At 39.0% G+C, this 20,050-nt stretch overlaps 1 protein-coding gene across 3 annotated transcripts; it reads right to left on the bottom strand.

The window, feature by feature from the left end:
- Window positions 1-301: 301 nt before the first annotated feature.
- On the bottom strand, window positions 302-6,695 carry CNEP1R1 (CTD nuclear envelope phosphatase 1 regulatory subunit 1). 3 transcript variants are annotated; one of them, XR_011154573.1, is made up of 7 exons: window positions 6,225-6,695; window positions 3,992-4,063; window positions 2,575-2,648; window positions 2,133-2,242; window positions 1,943-1,997; window positions 1,590-1,691; window positions 302-374 (listed from the first exon to the last, which is right to left on the bottom strand). XR_011154573.1 is itself a non-coding variant. In XM_069027299.1 (6 exons), the coding sequence occupies exons 1-6, from the start codon at window positions 6,247-6,249 to the stop codon at window positions 1,650-1,652; spliced, it is 378 nt and encodes a 125-aa protein (XP_068883400.1). In that variant the 5' UTR covers window positions 6,250-6,693; the 3' UTR covers window positions 1,018-1,649. The 3 variants fall into 3 exon arrangements, 1 of the variants encoding a protein (XP_068883400.1); XR_011154572.1 differs by lacking the exon at window positions 302-374 and adding an exon at window positions 1,018-1,166 and having other exon boundaries at window positions 6,225-6,692; XM_069027299.1 differs by lacking the exon at window positions 302-374 and having other exon boundaries at window positions 1,018-1,691; window positions 6,225-6,693.
- Between the last annotated feature and the right edge of the window lie 13,355 nt (window positions 6,696-20,050).

Genomic DNA, 20,050 nt, shown 5'->3' on the forward strand with positions numbered 1-20,050 from the left:
TGCGGCCCCGCGCAGGCGCCGCGCCCGCCCCGCTCCGCACACCCCGCCCTGCCGCAGCCCCGCCGCGGCCGCACCGCCGGACACACCGCGCTCCGACCCTCGCATCCCACCCGAGTGAGGACACCGCGCCTACTGCGCACGTTTCCCCAGGTCAACAGCTCAAACAAGATAATTATCAATAGAAACAATTTCCTCTAAGGGCACTTACAGAGGCGGGATTGACCTGGAGGATGGAAACCTGGAAGGGGTTTCCTCTCTGGTGTCAGTATCTTAGATTTTAAGAACCACATCAAATACAGGAAATGTTGGTCCGGTATGAAAGTTACAGAGTGCAGCTATGTATTTTCTGAAGTTCTTCTGTGTTCAGTGGAGATCTGTATTTGCACAGTACAAAAGAAGATAACACCTGTTTATACAAAGATTTTATTTTATACACGTTTACCTACAAAATATACAGCAGTTAAAAATAATGGATGGGCAGAAGACTTACTGGAAAAAAAATCCAGAAGACAATTCTTAAAGTTTCAACTGACAGTTACATCAATAGGCTGCCTTTAAAAGCCAGTCTACCCTGTAGTAGGGGTTACTGAAGTTGCAAGAGCTTTGCAGTTAGAGTCAATTTAAAGAGTCCAAAACATTTAAAAAGGCACCTTGAACAACTTAAACTCTTAAAACTTGACAGTTTTAGCTATTCAAAAGTTACACTTTATGCATATATCATCCACACCTTGTTGTTAACACTCTGAATAACAAATTTTGTTATTTTATTGTGGCACTCTTTAGATTTTCTTCCCCAAATCTGAAGTTATACATTTGCAATACTAGTTTCATATTCTGACTATCACAGCATAAAAATCCACTCCGACTGGTTGGGTGGATTTTAGATACAGTACAACCTTACAACGGGGAAGATACAAGCATATTTAAGACAATTTTTAAAAAATTAAAATCTTAAAATTAAGTGTTTTGAACCAGATCAAACAAGGAACTACGTATGACCACAAGGAAAGTGGCTGGTGCACTATATACACAACTTGACAAATGTGATCCTTGATATATTTGCGAAGTTCTTAGACAGTAAGACCAGTTTTCTCCAGCACAAACAGTCAGTCTTCCTGCGAGCCTTTAAACCAGTTCCAAAAAGAGTGACCAGGAGACAAGGACAGCTGTAATGAGGAAGTGTGCTAATAAAACATCAGGAGAATGGCAAACATTCCTTTCAATACTCTTCATGAGAACAAGAAAATCCATAGACCAGGTATTACTTTTTTCCTGAACATTGGCATCAATCTGCTATTTACAATAGCTTACAAAGACACGTAACACAAATGAGGTTTCATTTTCAAGTTCAACTTCATTGCCAATTAACATACTTCACCTGTATGTTCTGTTCCAGCTGAAGTAAAAAAGTGACACAAATACTGAAAAAGAGGTAATCAGAAGTAGCAAAAGCACTGATAATGTGATAACAAAGATTTTGGATAAATATTCAAGAAAGTAATATTGCACACTTTCACTGTCAACTGTGTTAAGACTTTACTCCCAGGCAGTGACAACCAGTCCCATTTGATTTTTTGCTGTCATACTACCTTAAAAAAGGTCATTTTTGGTTTCCATGGCAGTGGAAAAAAAATGAAGGAAGACAGCCCTTATTGAACATGAGGCCTAGGTTTCAAAATTAATTTTCCAGTCTGCAAGACAGAAAACAAAATAAATAAAGTTTAAACCCTGAAAGTTGAACCAATTACACTTCAATGTTATGGAAAGTGTAAAACAACACACAAAACAATGCTAAGTATTCCACATTCCAGTTTTACAGACACAGAATTTGCTGAGGTACATACAAGTGCCGTTCAGAAAAACAGTGTGTCTTTTTGAATTATTTCCTTTTTTTTTTTTTCTTTTACAAACAAGGTTTAGGCAATGAAGCACTAACACTTACATCATCACAGGACATATTATATTCTGCCAGAACAGTTCGACATCGGGCTGCTATACTGTGTGGATTGTGTCAAGGAAAGCAGCTAACACTTGTACACACAGTAAGCAACAATTAAAAAAGCAGTATTGGCATAGGCTTCAACAACTGCAGTAACTACACCTGTAACCTGACAAACATTATCAAAGGATACATTGATGGTGCCACCACTCTTTTATGTATTCCAGCAAAGAACAAGCCTATTAGGGTAATACAGCTAATTGTGAAAAATGGGTGATTCCAAAGGGATGTGAAAAATGATACCTAGGAAAGAAATCAGATTAGTCCCACTGCATACTTTCTAAAACACTCACAAAGTCACCGCCTAGGTCGCTTAACTAAAAATAAAATATTGCTCCTAGCCATTTCCACGTACTTGTGAACAATTCTTTAGATAAGCATTCAGGGTACAGTATTTTGGCAGACATTATCCCAGGACACATTCCACAACAATTCCAGACAGCTTGAGAGCTTTACTAAAAATCATCTCCCAGTTTCATGTGAGAACCATGTTTAGCCTTTCAGTTTTCAATATACCACTTGACTGCAGCACCAAGCTATGGAACACACCACATATGGCATTAGCCTGACCTTACCTTTTGTGTCTCTGGGTCTATTAACCAGTTCCAAGCCCCAGTTGCTGTGCAGACTGATACCACTATCAAAATCACTGATGAAGAAAAAGAATGAGAGTCATAAACAGTATACCTCACTCATATTTAAATGCATTTATTTTTCAGCAGCAAGTCAAGCATATATTTCTTTTCTCACTTCTGAAGGAGGGAAAAGCTTCTAATTGGAAAGCAGAAATGAAAATATGCAAAGAAACTTCTAATATGTGAAACCCTAAGGATTCTGTACAAGCTTCCTGGACAGAACAAGTACATATGAAAATCTAAATTCTGTCAAGTAAAAACATCCTGGTCCTTTGAAGGAACCAAAGTTATCTTTTCAAAAGAAAGTTGAAAACGATCTAACAAAAGCATAGAGCTTCTTCTCTTCATCATATAAATACTTTCTTTTCAGGATAACAGGACAAAAAGTTAACACTGGTTACACACCCCATTCTAATTAAAATAGAAAGTTCCTCTTTTATGTGAATTTCAAAACAAGCAGCTTGGGAAAAAACATGAGTCACTGAATACAATACAGGTTATGCAAACCTCATTTAAATATGCTTAAAAGTTTCCAGTATTTTTTTTAAATTATAACTGACAGAAAATAGCAATTTTGGAAGCCAAATGCACTCCTAAAGCAGGTGTGTGCAAATTTAGTGGAACAAATAAATATCTGCTTGCCCCCTGATTGCTCAGAAAGAAAGGGGTTTGAGGTAGTGGTTTTGCTTTTTAAGTAGTCATTCCTTCAGTTTCTTCATTCAAAACTGACCTCTCAGGAGAAAAGATACTATTTTATGTGTTCTAAAAAAGTCTGTATTCTTCGAGTGGGTAAAAACCAGCAGAGTCTCGAAACAAAACAAAACAAAGTTGTGTGTTTCTACCACAGGGTACTAATCTCAAAGCTGACAGCATTTCTGTGGTATTTTTTGCCTTTCCCTCTCCTTCAAACTTTCCTGTCACAACAGAGCTGCCTTTATGACACACAGCTGTAACTTTTTCACCTTCAGTTTTACAGGGACTATCTCACCTGATCATATTTAGTTTAAATAACTATAGCAACTGTCTGGCAAGTCTGAGCCTTGAAGAAAAAAACTTCAACAAAATAAAAACCAGAATAAAACAGCAACAAGCACAACAACTTATTGTTCCAGCTATTTCCAGAATAATTCAGCCTTGAGCCAATTCAATCTTAACCTCATTTTTCTAACTCTGGCTAAAGTATTAGTTTATTATCCTGTATTAACTTGTTGCAGAGTGTTTGAATGTATGCCACAAATTTTAAAGCAACTCTAAACACAGATTTTTCTTTGGCAAACCTAAATAGAAGATACACACTGGTAAATCTAACAAGCTTGAAAGACAGAATCCTATTTATTGCTTGGAACATCAAACTTACTTCTCCAACGTCCTGTAGCTGGTTGCAAACATGCAATGTATTCAGTAAGTCTTCTTTCAAAAGCTTTGAGATCTGGAGAGGATGTATATCAAACATAATTAGATCTTCATCTACTTAGTAAAACTTTAAAGTAGAAGATAAAAAGAATTCACTTTTCCCCCATGCACACCCAATTCTTAAACAGGCAGAGAAAACCAATGCAATGATCATTTATATGCAATGAAAGCCCAGTCATAGTAGCTTTACTCAACTTCAGGTAGAAAGTACAGTGTTAATCTAAATGCAAGAAACATTCCCACTTACAGAAAAGAAAAATCAGTACAGTTAAGAAATCACACTATTTCAGACATCTTTGTAAATACTGAGTTAAGATTTATAGTAGCTTAAATTGCCTCTCAAAACAAAAAGAAAGTATCACATTTTGAAGTATATCAGGAAACCATTAAGTTCTAGAATCAATATAATGGCAATTTTTTTAAAAAAGTTGGCCATTTGTTTCTGTTCAAGGGATTATTTGTAGTAATGTGGCTTTGTTTACTTTGTTTTGCAGAAACTTTTGAGTGTCGTGATATATATGCACACACATATGCAAAAAATCCCACAGCAAACACTAGTCCAATAATCTTACTCGAATAATTTCCTTTTTTTAGATAGATCTTTCTTATTATTACCATCATTTTCCCATGGTTTTTCCACTGAAATTACTGCTAAATCCATTTCAAGTTGATACTCCTAATTGTCTCCAAGGAGCTGTTTCACCTTAAGTCCAGGTTATTTACACTTCTGTTCAACAAGGTCAATTATCTGACAACATTCCAGTCAAAACTAGAATTCTACCTAGAGTTAAGTTTCAATTAGGATCAACTTAACTTTCAGCTAAAGTCTCCATCAGTATCAATGTGGAACTTCAACTTCCAACTATTACTGTATTAGTTATCACAATAAAGCAATTGAAGAATAAGCTTAGAAGAAATAAATCTATTATGATCACTACAAAAGCAGTCTTCTAAACTGTGAATTTATTCCTAAGTGGTTTGCAGGTGAATTTATGGGGGAAGATTACAGTATCTTGACTTCAGCCACAGAACAGCTAACTAGTCTTAATTACTGCCAAGAACACACTAGTTAATGGCCTGTCCTCCACTTCCCTTCTGGGGAAGTTAAACCACTGCCGGCAATTACAGCTAATTAACAGTTCCCTGACTAGCACAAGCCCCTCCAACTAGTCACTGAAACGAGAGGGGGAACACAAGGCACCATATAAAAACCTGCTCTTTGAGAAACAGCACCCTGAAGGCATTAAATCAGGCTATTGACAGCAAAGCTCTCAAGAAAACACTCATGTAATGCAGATATCACTGAAACAAAAAATGAAAAAAGCTCTTTTCAGAAAAAAAGAAAATTGGAGTTTTAACTTATTTTCAACTACGCACATTCTAAGAACCTTCTCTGAGTTGATCCCTTTGGCAGCTGTAACTAGCAGGGCACGCTTCTGGGATCCCTCAGCTTGTACAAGCACAGCAACAAAGCCGTGACAACGCCGGACTATCGGTTTCTGTCGACGTTGCCTACTTCTAGTACCAGCTACAAAACACCTGCTAATTCCGAAACACAGGTGCATTTTTAAAATCTCTACCAGTCTTTGGACACTACAAACTCCTTTCAGGGTTCAGCTGTAACTTCAGAGAACTAGTAACGCAAACCACCAAGTGTCTCCAGACAAGAAGCGGCTATTTGAGGTCGCGTTCTTCAAGCGCAAGAGGAGCCCTGGCACAGTGTAACGCCTAGTGGGGCTCAAGAGCTGAAAGAAACGCGTCTCACGCAAAAACCCCTGAGCGAGGAAGGAGCTCCCAGAGCACAAGAGAATTTTCATCAGCTACAGCCGAGCAGCGGCACCGAAAGGAACCGCGGGCACTCCCTTCTCCCAGGACAGGCAGCAGCCCCTCAGCACAGGCCCTCCCGCGGGCCCTGCTCTCCGGGCCGGCCGGGGAGCAGCGCAGCCCGCCCCGAGCGCGGGACGCCGAGGTGGCCCCGGAACCCCGCCCCAGCTCGCCTGTCTGGGCCGAGGAGGAGCGCCGGGAGCGCGGTGCAGAGGGAGCCGAGGCCTCCCGCGGCCGCTTCGTCCCGCTCCGCAGGGATGGGGCAGCGCGCTCGGGCAGCCCGGGCGCAGAGCCGGCAGCTCCCGGCTCGCCGAAGAAGCAGCTCCGGGCTCGCTCCGAGCGGCCGCACTCACCCTCAGCCTGGTCCAGGGAGTTCATGGCGGGCGGGCGGGCGGAGCGGCGCGCACCGGGCGGAGCACCGAGCACGGGCCGTTCCCCCGCGGCCCCGCGCACCGCCCCGCCGGCCCGGCCCCGCAACAACGCCCCGCGCTACTCGCCCGCCGCGCCGCCCGCAGCAAGCGCGCCTCGCATTGGCTACCGGCAGGGAAGGGGCGCGGCCGGCTCAGGGCGGTGGGTGTTGTCGAGCAGCTGTGTTGACCTTTATTTGCTAAACAGCAGCTTCGCGGTTTTTTCTTTTTTTTGCGCCTCCTAACACTCTCACATGACTTGAGGGAGCTGTTCAATATAAGCGTCTCGGCAGAAAATAAAAGCTAGAAAAAGATACAATATTATCACTTCCAGACAGCCCAGGGTCAACCTCTAGGCTTGTTCACTTGGGGGCTTTTCTACACCCCTCCCACTTGCAGTCACCAGACAGCACTCTGGCACAGCCAGGCTGCTCACCCGGCTGCTTGTGAGAGCATTTCAGGGCACAGATTTAAAGGCTGCTTTTGAAAACAGATCCACTAAGACTGACCTATGATCTCCCCAGTAGGGCCAGGCAAAGCTCTTGCAAGCTACCAGCACAAGCAGTAGGCTGAATATCCTACACAAGCAATTTCAGTTCACTGGGGTTTCTATGCAGGAGGATGGCACTGGGACACGAAGACCATCTGCCTCTGGGTGTGGGGTCTGTATCTGTGTTAGGAGAAGGGGTGCCAGGTGTTTCCACACATACCCCTTACCCTTCGTCCCTTGGGTTTATTGCTGCAGGAGCAGTGTGGCACCAGAGGGATGGCCTTTGGATAGGGACAGCAACAGTGATGGTGTCCCAGCTGTGCTCCAGTGGTAGCAATCGTGTACTGGATGGCAACGGCTGCAATAGTGGCCACCCAAAACTGGTGCTGAAAGGTCGGGTTTCTTTGCCCGTTGTAAGTGTCCCATTGAACAGACAGGGATCAGCCATCATGACCCCACAGCCCTGCCTGCTGCTGGCCCAGCTGGGCTACAGAGGTAACTGAACTGGTCTGTTTTCTAAATGAAAGCTTTCTGAGTTACCGAGTGACATGATTAGTGAGCTCTCCAGGGACCCGGGCTCTCTGCACTGCCATCTGTTTTCAGCTAACTGGTACTGGAGCCTGGATTGCATTTTGTAGTCCAGTAAGAATTTTGTTATGCTTAAAGCAGAGGGAGCTGCAGTGCTCTCAGGGTTGGAATGTGGTGTAATTACTCTCCTTCTGTTTCTTAAAAGGAACCTAGAGAAATCATGAAAATATGATTTATAGTAATTTTGCTGTCATTGGTTTAAGCATAATTACAAAAAATTGCGTTTTCTAGAAATTCATACGTTACTTTTGCTTTGGTGATGGCTCACTGAATGTAAGTGATGGCCTATTATTTTCTTAATAGTGTTCAAGTCCAGCTCATTATAGTTTTGCCTAGTTAGTTTACACCAGTTTTGCCAGTGTAAAAACTAGAAGAAACACTAATGTTTCTTGTTGGTGGTTGGAATTATGTCTGCTATGTGGAAAGACTGAACACCTCAGTGGTGTTTTTTCTGGCTGTTGACAAAGACTATAGCAGATACTAGCACTGGAGTGTTTCACTGAACCAAAAGACCAGAGTGTGGGAAGTAGATGTTTTCTTCCTTACTACAACTGTACTCTTGCAGTTTGTAGAACCTTAAATTAATCAGACCCCAAGAAACTGGGTGCTGCTCTGAAATGTGCAGTTCTCTGCATAGCCCTTGTAGATTTCCAGCATCCTGAAAGGATCAGAAAGTTGTAATTTGTATTAGTCTATTTATACTTCTGTGAGCTTGCTGATGTACAGATCTCCTCTGGTCTTTTATGTTGCTCCAGCTATTAGGTTTACATCTGAACAGATACAGATCTCATAAAGCTCTTTTTTATTCAAACTTTGATGATTTGTGACACTTAGAGGCTGAACCTACATCAGGAAAAAAAAATTGCAAGAGCTATAACCCTTGAGATACTTAAGTAAATTATAATTCCTTTATTGTTTCTAATGTAAAGCTTCTTGGGCAGTTAAAAATGTTTTGGTTTTTTTTTTTTTCCCCCCAAACAGATTTTACTGTCTTCTGTACAATTCTGTTGACTAGCCAAGATAAATGAGGCAAGACAATGTAGCTGTCATCACACTACAACTATGACTTGAATAAACTGTTTCTTAGGGTTAGTGCATCTGTTAATAATCCTTGATACCTTTTTCTGCCAACACCTGTGAAGCCTTAAAATGAACAGCTTAAGGAAAAGGGCTCAGTGTACATTTGGATTGCTTCACAATGCTGAGGTGATTGGAAGAACCATGCTTAGTCAGTTTAGAGTGCTATCTCGAGTATCTCTTCTCGAAGGTGCAAGGGATGCATCTTCCTGAGTTTAGCATTTTTAGTATCTATTTCTGGTTCTCACAGCTGTACTTGGAGCATAATGTGAGAGCATCTGTTGGCAGCATCTGCTATCAGAGATAATTAGGATGGGTCACTTGTTTCTTAGTTTGATTGCTTTTCCAGCCTTCTGCATTTTTTAGTCTACGAATCCTTTCTCCTACTCATTTTCCTCTGAACAATCCCTCCCTCTTGAGGCAACATGTTACTTCAGAGATACTGTGGTGATGTTTAAGGCTGTTGCATATTCAGGATTTTTGAATTTACTAATCTTGTATTTTTATAAATCTGTTTACTGTAGTAACTGCCTTCCAAGTTTGAAGAGTATAATCCTAACTTGCATTTAGTGATACAAGGATAGTGTTTAAATGCTTTATATTCGTTTTTTGAGTAGATTTTGGAAGCTTAAAGCTTAAATCTTATCAAGAGACCATCCTTTTTTTCTTTATTCTATCTCATTTTCCCTGAGAAGTCTTTTACTTATCTACAGTAGTGCTGGGGTTTTTCTGCAAGAGGATCCATATTCAGGGCTTCTTGGTTTAGACAACAACAACAAAAAAATCTGATCAGAAAACTCCATTACTTTTTTTTTTTTTTTTTTTTTTTGGTAGCAGGACTATAGAAAATATTTTAAAGTTTATCCTGGAAGATGTATATTCTGTAGAAAAGAGAATGCCTTTTGTAACACATCTGAACGAAGTCCAGAGGATCATCTCTACACAATATAAGTACAGTGTAGAAATACAGATTTTGTATGTGTGGCTTGATGTAGTAGAAGATTCATTTTCACTTCTTAGAATTGTAGTATGAAACTTGTTTTGCCACACTGAATATAAGTTATGGTTTATATAAGAGAGAGACTATAACTGTTTGAATTTTGGTAGTCTGAAAAGCTAATTTGTGTTCCTTTGCTCTTTTTCTGCAACTGGAGTGAGGTTTTTATATAGTTCTAGGTACTTACAGCAGGGGTGGTAAAACTTCACTGTCATAACACTTCAGAAGACAGACTTCTTTCATTCAGGATAACTTAATTCCTTATTTAGAGTATTGCTCTTCTTTACACATTTGTCACACGAGAGGCACATCAGTTTCTGAGCGAGAAATCGAATCGCTGCCAGCAAACCAATAAGAATCTGTGTTTCTGATGTTTCAGTAATTTGCTATTTGTGAATCAGACCATGATACTTCTTACGAACTTGTGCTGCTGAACTGGCTGTGCATTTCTGTTATTTACTTACTGTGCTGAATTGGCTTTTACTCAGAAATTAGGCCCTGCCACCCCCAGCCCCTCTGATAACTGAGGACCAGCTGGAATGCAAGGGGATTTATTTTCTGCCAAATTTACTTACACTTAGCACAAGAAACTCCCTCATCAACTTCTTGTTCACTTTTTTGTCACTTTTTAAAATTAGGATATGGATTCTGGCTCAGTCTTGAACTATATGTATTCAGCTTTTCCATTTTCTACTCCTTCCCATTTAATTCCCCAGTAGAGTCTTCTCAGCCTCTTATTCCCTTATGTTCTCCCACACATTGTATTTGGTTTTCTAAAAGCTGTCAGGGAACAGATGTATTAATCTGATTTTTCTTTGTTTTCAGACTGCTTTAGTCCTTCAAATGTCACTCCTGGTATGAAAATAGAGTGACAACATTGTCTTCTTTTACTGACTTTCAGGTTGAAAGTGAAGTGTTTAGAACAAGGACATTTTTCTTTGAAATCTTAGATTTATGCCAAAGACATTGCACCATAACAATACAGGCTCTTAGGAAAACCAAACTGTTTGTTACTAACAATGTAGAGAAGCCAAGACTAGAAGCTGGATTAGTTTCATTTCTTTTGGAGGTAGCGGTGTCATATCTGTGCTGTGGGCAGGCAGACCTTGAGAGGTGATGGGGCCACTGTTCCTGTGTGCCTGATCATTCCCTGTGGGTATGTCCCCATCTCCCTCCCTGCCTGGCAGCTGCCACCTCTGAGTGGGGCAGCCCTTAGGTGTTCTCAGCAGCTGTGATGGGTGCAGAGCACAGCAGGACAGGTTGTGGTGCTGGAACAGCTGCATTCCTCTGGCAGCTTCCTGAGAGCTGGCATCTAATCATTTGTTTGAACTGCTCTGCTCACAGCCTGCCTTGTGCCAGACACAGGAGTAGGAGGTTTGTTGGCTTTTGAAATGATGAGCCATGTACACTGCAGGCTTGCCAGGATATGCTGTATTTCTTGTTGTATTTCTTGTTGTTTCCAACCATGGTTTTGGGCATTTGTTTGTTCAGCCTGAGATCCTATTCACAGCAGCTGCTGTGAGGGTTGTTTGCATTCAGTTGTCTGCTTGTCCTGTAGGGTTAAAGTTTGATACTACTTTTGCAGAGCAGTCATCCCTTCCAGGCTAGTAAGTGCTTCTTATTAAAAACCAACAAAATAACCACAAGCACACAAATCTGGTTACAGCTTTTATCTCACATAGCTCCATCCCATACCTGCTTCTAGAAGGGCATATTCTGAAATAACATGGCAATCCCTCTGTTAAGTAAACTTCCTTTGCTTTTCTCTCTGTAGTATTGCAGCTATACCAGAGAAGTGGGAGATAATTTCCCGTGAGGTTTTTGGTTAATCATCTTCTGAGGAAAAAACACTGTTTCTAGATAAATACAGAACCTAAATGGATTCTTTGTATTTAATTATTTGTACTCAGGTTATCAGTACCTTTAAAAAACAAAATCCATTGTTAGTGCCCTTATAACTGGCAATCCTGAACCCACTTTCCTGTTGCTTCAATAAACTGTACTATTTATGAATCTGTAATCATGGAAGTTCTTGCTGAACTCAGCCAGACCCATAGCACTGAATTGGTTCTAAGCAGAAATCAAGCCCGGTCATACCCAGCCCCTCTGATCCCTGAGGACCAGCTGGAATGCAAAGGAGGGTATATTTTCCCTTAAATTTCTATTTCTTTAATGCAAAAGTTGCTTCTAGATGCTGATGCTTAATGAAGGCACTTGCTGCTGTACACTTTTCAGTACCTCTTTACTTAAGGGAAAAATGGATGTAGCAAAAGCTTTAGAAGCATCCTGTGTAAGCAGAAAGTTTGGCTTAAAATGTCCCACTGTGGCTGCAAATTTTTGCTGCGACTGTTGTGATGTCACTGTACTTTAGGTTTTATTTAAGCAATGTCAGGAGGAGCTGACTGAGCTGCTCTAAGTGTGTTATAAGGCATGCAGTAATTTACGCAAACCCAAAGAAGGAAATCTGACCTTTTCACGTCTCCCTAGAGTTTGTTAATGAAGAGTGGTGAAGGAAAAATAGTGCATTGCTTCTAGTTGATATGACACTCTTTACAAAACAAATGTAGAGCGAAAATCTATTAAATATGCTTATTTTATCAGTTTAACACTTTGGATTTGTCTACCTTTTAAAAGTCTTTTCTGGTAACATATACCCAAACTCATATTTCTTACCTTTTCTAGTAGAAATCCTTACAAAATGCACTGTACCTTTAAATCAAGGTAAGAGAAGCTTAAGCAAATAATCATATTTAATAGTCTTTAATAATAATAGTAGCTTAATCAAGTAGTGATGTAGACTCATTATGCAAATATTGCCTGAACAGAACTGTATAAATATGCTTGTCCTTTTGGCCTTTGGTATGCTGGGTGTATATTTTGCAGGTCCCCAAAAAATTGGAAGGTGGCTTATGTTGGAGATAGGCAAGGAAGCTCAATTTTGATGAATCCTACATTGGTGTCTGTCTATTGTGGGTATTTTTTTCAACATGGATTTAAAAGTATTTAGGAAAGATGTTCTGTAACACAGGTGAAAAATATTCCTGGTTAGTCTCTAGTGTCTGGCTGTAGGCTGGTGGCTTTTCCTAGTCTCACTGCCTTCACCTGGAGTGAGATTTGAGTCCCAGCATCAAAATGGAAGAAAGTCTCAGAGAGAATGCTGTAAAAGTAATGCTCTGTGGGTTGGAATACATGAATGGGCTGCTCTCAGTGGAGTAATTCTGAGAAGTTTGCAGCCAAGTTTAACCATGTTTCTTATGCATTTTTTGCATGTGTGACAAATATCCTCAGGGAAAAAAGAAAAGCAGGGGAAAACCCCCTTGCTTTAAAGAACTATTTTTATAATTTTTAGCAGTATTGTTAAACAGTAAAGTAGTGAAACTTGGGGATGTTCTAATATAGTTTTGCAGTCTGTGCTGCTCCTTAATTGATTTTTCACTTGGTTGCAGATGACTGCACTAGGGGTGATTGTAGAGAGAAGCTATACATGCAGTTTTACCAAAAGATGCAGAAAGAATGAGACACCTTCTGACTGTCATTGCTGTCACCAGCAAGGAGCAAAAGGTTTCTATTAAGGGTTTGTTGGGGTTTTTTAGGCTAATTCTATTACAGAGATGGTAATTACATAGGTAGGTATAACCCAGTTCAGAAGTGTGACCCTGCAAATATGTAGATAATGTTTGAAGATCATGCCTATTTAATGTTTCTGAATCACCTTAAAACTTGTAGCTAGTTTTAAAATTTCTTATGCATCTCTGAGGCAACATTTTTTGCAATATTTAATTCCCTTCCTCCTCACTGACTTCCATATTTGATGTATCTCCTTCTGATAGTCCTATGACTGGAACTACCCCAGAGATTCTCTGTTTTGGTTCATGGAGGGTTGCACATGTGTTGTGGTACATAATCTCTTCAAATGAGAGTTAGAAATTCTCTGCCACTATCACAGTTTAGTGACCTATTGAAATGTTTAGGCACAGAAATCCAGATAGAACTACAGCTGCTTCAGCTGGGTTGGTTAATGTGTCTGAAATGCAAAGATCATGTGAGATAGCTGGAGCAGGTTGTAAATTGACTTATAATTTTTTTAAACAGTTAAATAGCGAAGCTGAGAAATTCATTTCTTTTCAGTTGTTTTAAGCCAAATATGTGGCTTTATTATGTAGATGAAACACTTTTAGAACTGCTTAAAAAAGTAGGTGTATTCCAATATATAAAATATTAGTTCTTCCTTGACTATCTACTGTCCCACTCATAATTTCAGGATCAATGTTAACAAACATTTTTGTTGGCAAAGCAAATGGAATTTGACTTTCATCTTTCCACATTGCTAAGAAATGTAATCTTCCAAGTTAAATGACTAAAATCAAGTTATCAGTAAAATTCTTAAAGGATAGTGTTCAGCATCAGTCCTCAGAACGTATGTACTGCTAGTCTTAATTTTTGTGCTATCTTCAGTATTTTTGCAAAAAAACAGGCTACTCGCAAAATTACAGTAATGTCAGTGTAATAGTTCATAATAGACAATATTCTTTTCAGCTGAATATTTCCCATTATACTAGGGTGATGAGATAGAATCTGATTATAAATATAAATAATTTTAATAGTTTTTCACTCTAGCACTAAAATGTGATCAAGTAGGAATCATTAACTAAAAATCTTCCTGATGTATATTACAGCTTCCTACTAAAACAAATACAAATTTTTTTGCATAACTTAAAATAGAGATCACAATTACTTCCCAATTTTGTGGAAGCTGTTTCTGATCAAAAGAACACATTGTTCTGTGGGTTTCTCACACCTCAGCATAGGACTGGGTACTTGTGGCTTCTGGCACATACAAGATGGCAACAGCATAGCAATGGGAAACAGTGACACAGACTTTTAGTTTTATATAACCAACTTCTCTTTTCTTCAGGGGATTATTCTAGAATTACAGGCAATCACTTACAAGAACATGAACATGAGGTGAAAATAACATATCTCGCATAAGTCAGATCTCATACCTGCACTCCAAGGAGTTAAATGATTGTTTTGTATTCTTGAACAGCTCAACGTAGCATTTTCCTCTTGCCCTGTAATCAGACTTCATTATTCTATCCAGAGAAAGTTTAGGTTGGTTGAGAGATGTTGCTTAAAATATTCTCCAATTTAGAACTGCAGTTTAAATTTCTTTCAACCCATTTAAATTTTAAACACAGATTCATTGCACTTCTGGGTAACAGAATTTGACCTAGTTAAAATGAGACAGCTTTGAAATAATTCCCTGAATTAATTTCTAATAATGCATAATACATGTAGTGATTAAATGTCTGTCCTGGATTGCTGCTTACATGGCATAAAATGCATGTAACAAACTCACATGTAATAATTAAATGATAGGAAGCTATATAGCAGCTGCATAGTTATAATTTCATTTTCTTGTGCTGATTCTATGTAAATAAATAAAAATGCTTCTTGAGATTTGTCTCTGTTTGTTTCAGAACTTTTTTATTGTAAATTTACAAATTTCACATATTTTCATGTATCAGGAACACAATAACAAAAATGCAGTTTCTCCTGGAGTGAAAGTAACTGCCCTGTTCTTCAGTTAAAAATACTCTGAAATTAAGAAAAAAATCTGTACAAATCCTATTATTTCAGGTGTAGATGTTTGTAAAAGTCTTTGTGTGGAATTGGGAATCTTTATCTTGTTCATGATCTAAAGTTAAAATTGATCAATAATGATTTGACAGAAGGAGAAATTACAGCTTTTTATTTATATTTCAAATGAAGTTCATTTACTGGTTCTAAATCAAAATTAACCTCTGCAGCTACAGGAGTGCTGTGTCAATACTGAACTGAAGGCTTTAAACATTTCACTCTGTTATATTGCACAGACTTAGCAGCTTTATTTTTCCATCTGTCTGGAGAAGTGCAAAGTCGATGGAAACACCAGTTTGATAAAGCCATCTCTCTCTTCTCTGTAGTACATCATAATGTGCCTGTGCAGGATGCACTGGCTCTCATAGTTAAAGTTTTTGGGAACAGATTTTCTGAGTGTGAGCAACAGGGGTGTACCAGTGTTTCACACAAGACAGCTGATCTGGTAGGTGACTGCCTACAGTGGGAACTGTGAGATGTGCACTGTGCCTCTGGACATTAGACTTATTTCTGTTACAAGCAGGAAAATACTTGGATTGGTTGGAGTTGAAGCCAGAAAGAGACCCTGCAACTGCCAGAAGAGAGATAATAGAAGATATTAATTTTTTCCCTCTGAAATACAACTGTGAGCATCTTTTAAATCTGATGTAAGCTTGCATATACATAAGAAATAATCTGTAAATAAGTGATAGGCACTAGAGATCATAGGCTTGTGTGAAAAATGCTGGTGTGTCTATGAATGGACATGTGGATCCTGCAGTATGTGCAGATATTCTTCACAAAATTAGACATGTTCTAAGGACATATACACATGTCCCTAATGGGGAATTGCTCTCTCACAGGTTATGGTTGCAAAGTGTTTGATCATCTGCTAATGCTGTTGAGGATTTAAGTTGTAATAGCATTGCACACAGAAATGCATTTAAGTTAGTGATCATCAAAATCATCAGTTAGTTATCCATTAAAATAAAATGCAACTCTTGGTTTAACAGGATTCAATAATATAGTGGTACATAAACTTATTTTGATTTAAAAGTTTAAAATTCAGCAGAATACCTCAAAAAAAGTCCCCACCCAACCGCATATGTAAATTACAGACTTGGAATATCTGTGTCATTTTGTCTGTAGAACTACTCTACAGAAAATTCTTGGGTCTCCTTGTGATAAAGGGAGAGTGATAACTGGATAAGAGGATAGTGATATTCTTGCAGGCTTCTACTTGTGCTCCTAATTTCTTTTGAAGAGTTGCTCACCACTTCTGTTCATTTAGACTAAGCCTTATTGAACAAATTCATTCTTCACCTGAAGACACAATCTCATGAGGATGCAAGGCCACAGGCAAGCATTGCCGTCCACACCTTAAGCACACCTTCACTCCTCTGCTGCCAAGCAGTATTGTTGTTGTAGGCCAGTCATCCCTTCCTAAGGTTAAACCTTGATTTGGGTGAAAGGCTGTCAGGGGTTCTTCTTCCAGCACTCTTTCAGTTTTGTATTTCAAAGTAATTAATTTTGTTTCCATGACTGACTTGATCACTTGCCACAGTACATTTACTCATAGAAGTAGAACAAAACATAGTAGATACTACATGGACTGCAATCTAGTAGATGGGTGAGATATGGAAAAATCTGAACTTGCAAATATTTGGCAGTGATCAAATAATAGTTGAAAGAGTGGAACTCAGCCATGCTATTTTCAGAGCAAATTTTATGTGAAAGAATTGGAGAGTAGGGGAGTATACTATTCTTTATCTAAAAATGAATTCGTTCTAACATTATAAAAGCATAAGAACATAAAGCTCATCTTTCATGTCCTTAGTCTGAAATCAGATTCAGCTACTGTCCTTGCATCTGTTTGAAGTTGGTATGGGTTGAGGTGAACACCTGGCTATTTTAGAAAGGCTTTTTTTCCTCCCCTGTTGTGAACTTTTCCCATTCTACAAAGCTTTCTTTTTTAGTTACCAAGTTGGTTGCAATTCTTTTGAGTTTCTGAAGCTCATGGGAAACCAAAAGGGCAGCAGAAACGGTGAGGGCGGTTCAGGTTTTAAACATGAATATTCTTGGATGCATAGGATTAGAGTATAGTGTTTTGTTGTAAATTAAATACTGCTTTAATGATTGAAAATTATGGGGAAGTCAGCAAAAAATATTGTAACATCTGCTTAATGGGATTATTTTCTTTTATTAAATGCTGGTGTGAAAAGAAGCTACACGTACACTCTTGACAGCTATTGATGTGCTGAGTCTGATTTCTTGGATGAATACTAGGCACAAACTCTATCAAAACTAGTGACCTACATTATGGTCATGGATTAAATCCTTGCTTAGAACCAGCCTCAGATGACATCTGTTTGTCATGAAATAAAATCTGGCTTTAACTTTTCATACCAATTGCACTTCATTTGTCAGTTTGTTTTAACTTGTGTGTGCAGGTTAACATTAATATCAGAGAGTTTGACTTTGTAGTGTGCTCATGCTATGATTAGTAACACTGCAGGTCAGTGTGCTCTGTCGTTAATACCTACGGGAGGGTTGGACTGGTGGCTCAGTGCCTGTACATCTTTTAAAGTAGGGCACTGAATGAGAGAGGCCAAGGTGTTTGCAACTGTAGGGGTATGGTGCCACTGCTTTGGCTGCAGTGCTCATTTCTAGACCTGCTTTCAGTTACCTGTTTTCAGACGTTTCTTAAGCCTGGTGGTGTTAGACCCTCACAGTTAAAAGAGTATCCTGTGCAAGCAAAGGTAGATTTTACTGTTTGTTTTAAAACAGTTGACAAAATGCAAAAACTATTTCCAAACAGGACTGTCAGATGCAAAGGATAATTCTTGACCTCTTCTTTTAGCACCTGCTAAAAGGTTTGGACTTCTGGGATGTTCTTGACATCAACCTGCAAAATGGCAACAGCTTGGAGGGACACCTGGCCTTTTGCCACCAGGTGAGTGACAAAGCCCTGTAGCTGTTTGGTTTAATAACTGTAAATCAATTCTAGTTAGAACCTGATGCTGACAATGACACCTCTCTTCTACCTGGAGAACTTAATAGAATTTAAATAATGAAAACAACAGCCATTTTTCTTCAAGCCTGTGTCAGCCTGAAAGGTACTGTTTGTATATGGAAAATAATTAGATACTCCTTTCCTTCCATCCTTCCATCCTTCCATCCTTCCATCCTTCCTTCCTTCCTTCCTTCCTTCCTTCCTTCCTTCCTTCCTTCCTTCCTTCCTTCCTTCCTTCCTTCCTTCCTTCCTTCCTTCCTTCCTTCCTTCCATGGCTTCCTTTCATGGCTTCCTTCTCCTTCCTTTCACTCTACCCCTTATTCAAAGATCCACCACTGTGTGTTTATACTAGAAGGGACTAAATAACCAGTTTTCATGCCAAGCATTTAATTTACTAATAAAACTTTGTGAGTTTTTGTGGTCCCTCTGACCTTTGTCATTCCTGTCCAACCATTGGCATCCATGCAACTACCTGATTTTTTCCCTTTCAGGGTGGGACACCACAAGGACATGGAACACACCAAAGTTTATAGCAAATCATTAGGTTTGATAATACAATAAAATGAAACACTGAGGTGGCAATTAACCTTTCACTGATAAAAGAGGGGATTGATTTTTAGATGTAAGCAGATGTGGGGAGAATGACCAAATATAGAAACTACAACTGTCTTACACTATTTGTTATATTTTGTCACAGCCATTTGTGTTAAACCAGTACAGCACCAACGGGGAGCTTTAGCCAAGAGGACACTGCTGACAGCACTGGCAATAGTGGAAGTTCTGTAACCACCATCACACCCTCTGTCACCTGTGAGAAATGAAAAATTTAAAACGGTTTTTCCATTAAAACAAATGCTCATGAATGTCACTGTTGTACCTTTGTAATTTTAAATTAGAAGTTGTAAGCAGTCACAGAATAAAGTTGTGTGTTTTACACAGTTGCCACCAATTTCAGCTTGGGTTTGAACTTCATCTGACTATTCAGATTGGAATGGGAAGGTTTTAGACTGGAAACCCAAAGGAATGGGCTGGCTTTCTCTGCATGTTGCATAGGATGGATGGAATTTCTCTTAATTCATGGAAAGTCCCTCAGTAGTTTCTGCATTTTACCTTAGAGAGATGAAGGTGAAGAGATTGACCAAGAATTGTTGGTGTGAACTGCTCGCCTGTAAACTGACAGTTTGAAACAGTTTGGCAGTTTTATATCAGTCTCATTAATATGCTTGGGATTGGGTATTTTTTGTGTTTTCAGCTGCTTTAATTTCCATTATAAATTGAAATTATAACAGTGGGAAAACTAAGGAAAACAATTGAAATAATTGTAGTTAGAAAAGCAGTCAAGTAAGCTAATGTGAAGAACTGCCTTGATTTGTAGTTACATACATTCAATCAAATATCAGATTTAAACATCTTTAACATCCATACTATGCAAATACTAAGTATACTTGGACTTAATACATGCAAAATAAATGGCAGATGCTCTGCAAAAATACTTGATTAAAATATCGCTTATAGATTGAACATAAACAAACGTGCCAGCAATGCTGATCTTGAAATTTTATGTGGATTTTTCCAACTTCTGAGAGAGACCATTACTTTCATACAGAAAATAGTTTAGAAGTATGGGAAGTATATGTCAAGTTACTGAAAGCAACTTCTGTAATGCATTAAATACATCATAAGTACTACTTGCAACCATAATAGGCACAGCACCTTTTCAGAAAGGAGTGAAATTTTAAAATTATTGGAATGTCTTAAAAAATGTGAAGTAGCTTTTGCTTTACATTTCTGGAGTGTGACAGCTGTTTTTCATAATAGTGGGAGAAAATTTCCACTGGTAGTAAATAGCAAAGAACATGACTAGTATGTGTTCTTATCAGTATATCAGAGTAATTAAATATTTTTGTTCTTCTTGAAAGACTGTCTAATATCATCACTGTGCATTGTGTAGTGGAGCATTTCACTGTCTAGAATGTTACACAGTGACT

Source organism: Aphelocoma coerulescens, chromosome 11 (assembly GCF_041296385.1).
Source record: "Aphelocoma coerulescens isolate FSJ_1873_10779 chromosome 11, UR_Acoe_1.0, whole genome shotgun sequence".
Classification (NCBI taxonomy): Eukaryota; Metazoa; Chordata; class Aves; order Passeriformes; family Corvidae; genus Aphelocoma; species Aphelocoma coerulescens.

Coding starts and splice junctions, on each gene's coding strand:
- CNEP1R1 (XM_069027299.1), bottom strand. CDS start 6,249: ATGAACTCCCTGGACCAGGCTGAGG. Junction 4,064..6,224: donor CTCCCTGGACCAGGCTGAGG/GTGAGTGCGGCC, acceptor CATCCTCTCCAG/ATCTCAAAGCTTTTGAAAGA. Junction 1,692..1,942: donor ATAATATGTCCTGTGATGAT/GTAAGTGTTAGT, acceptor TCTGTCTTGCAG/ACTGGAAAATTAATTTTGAA.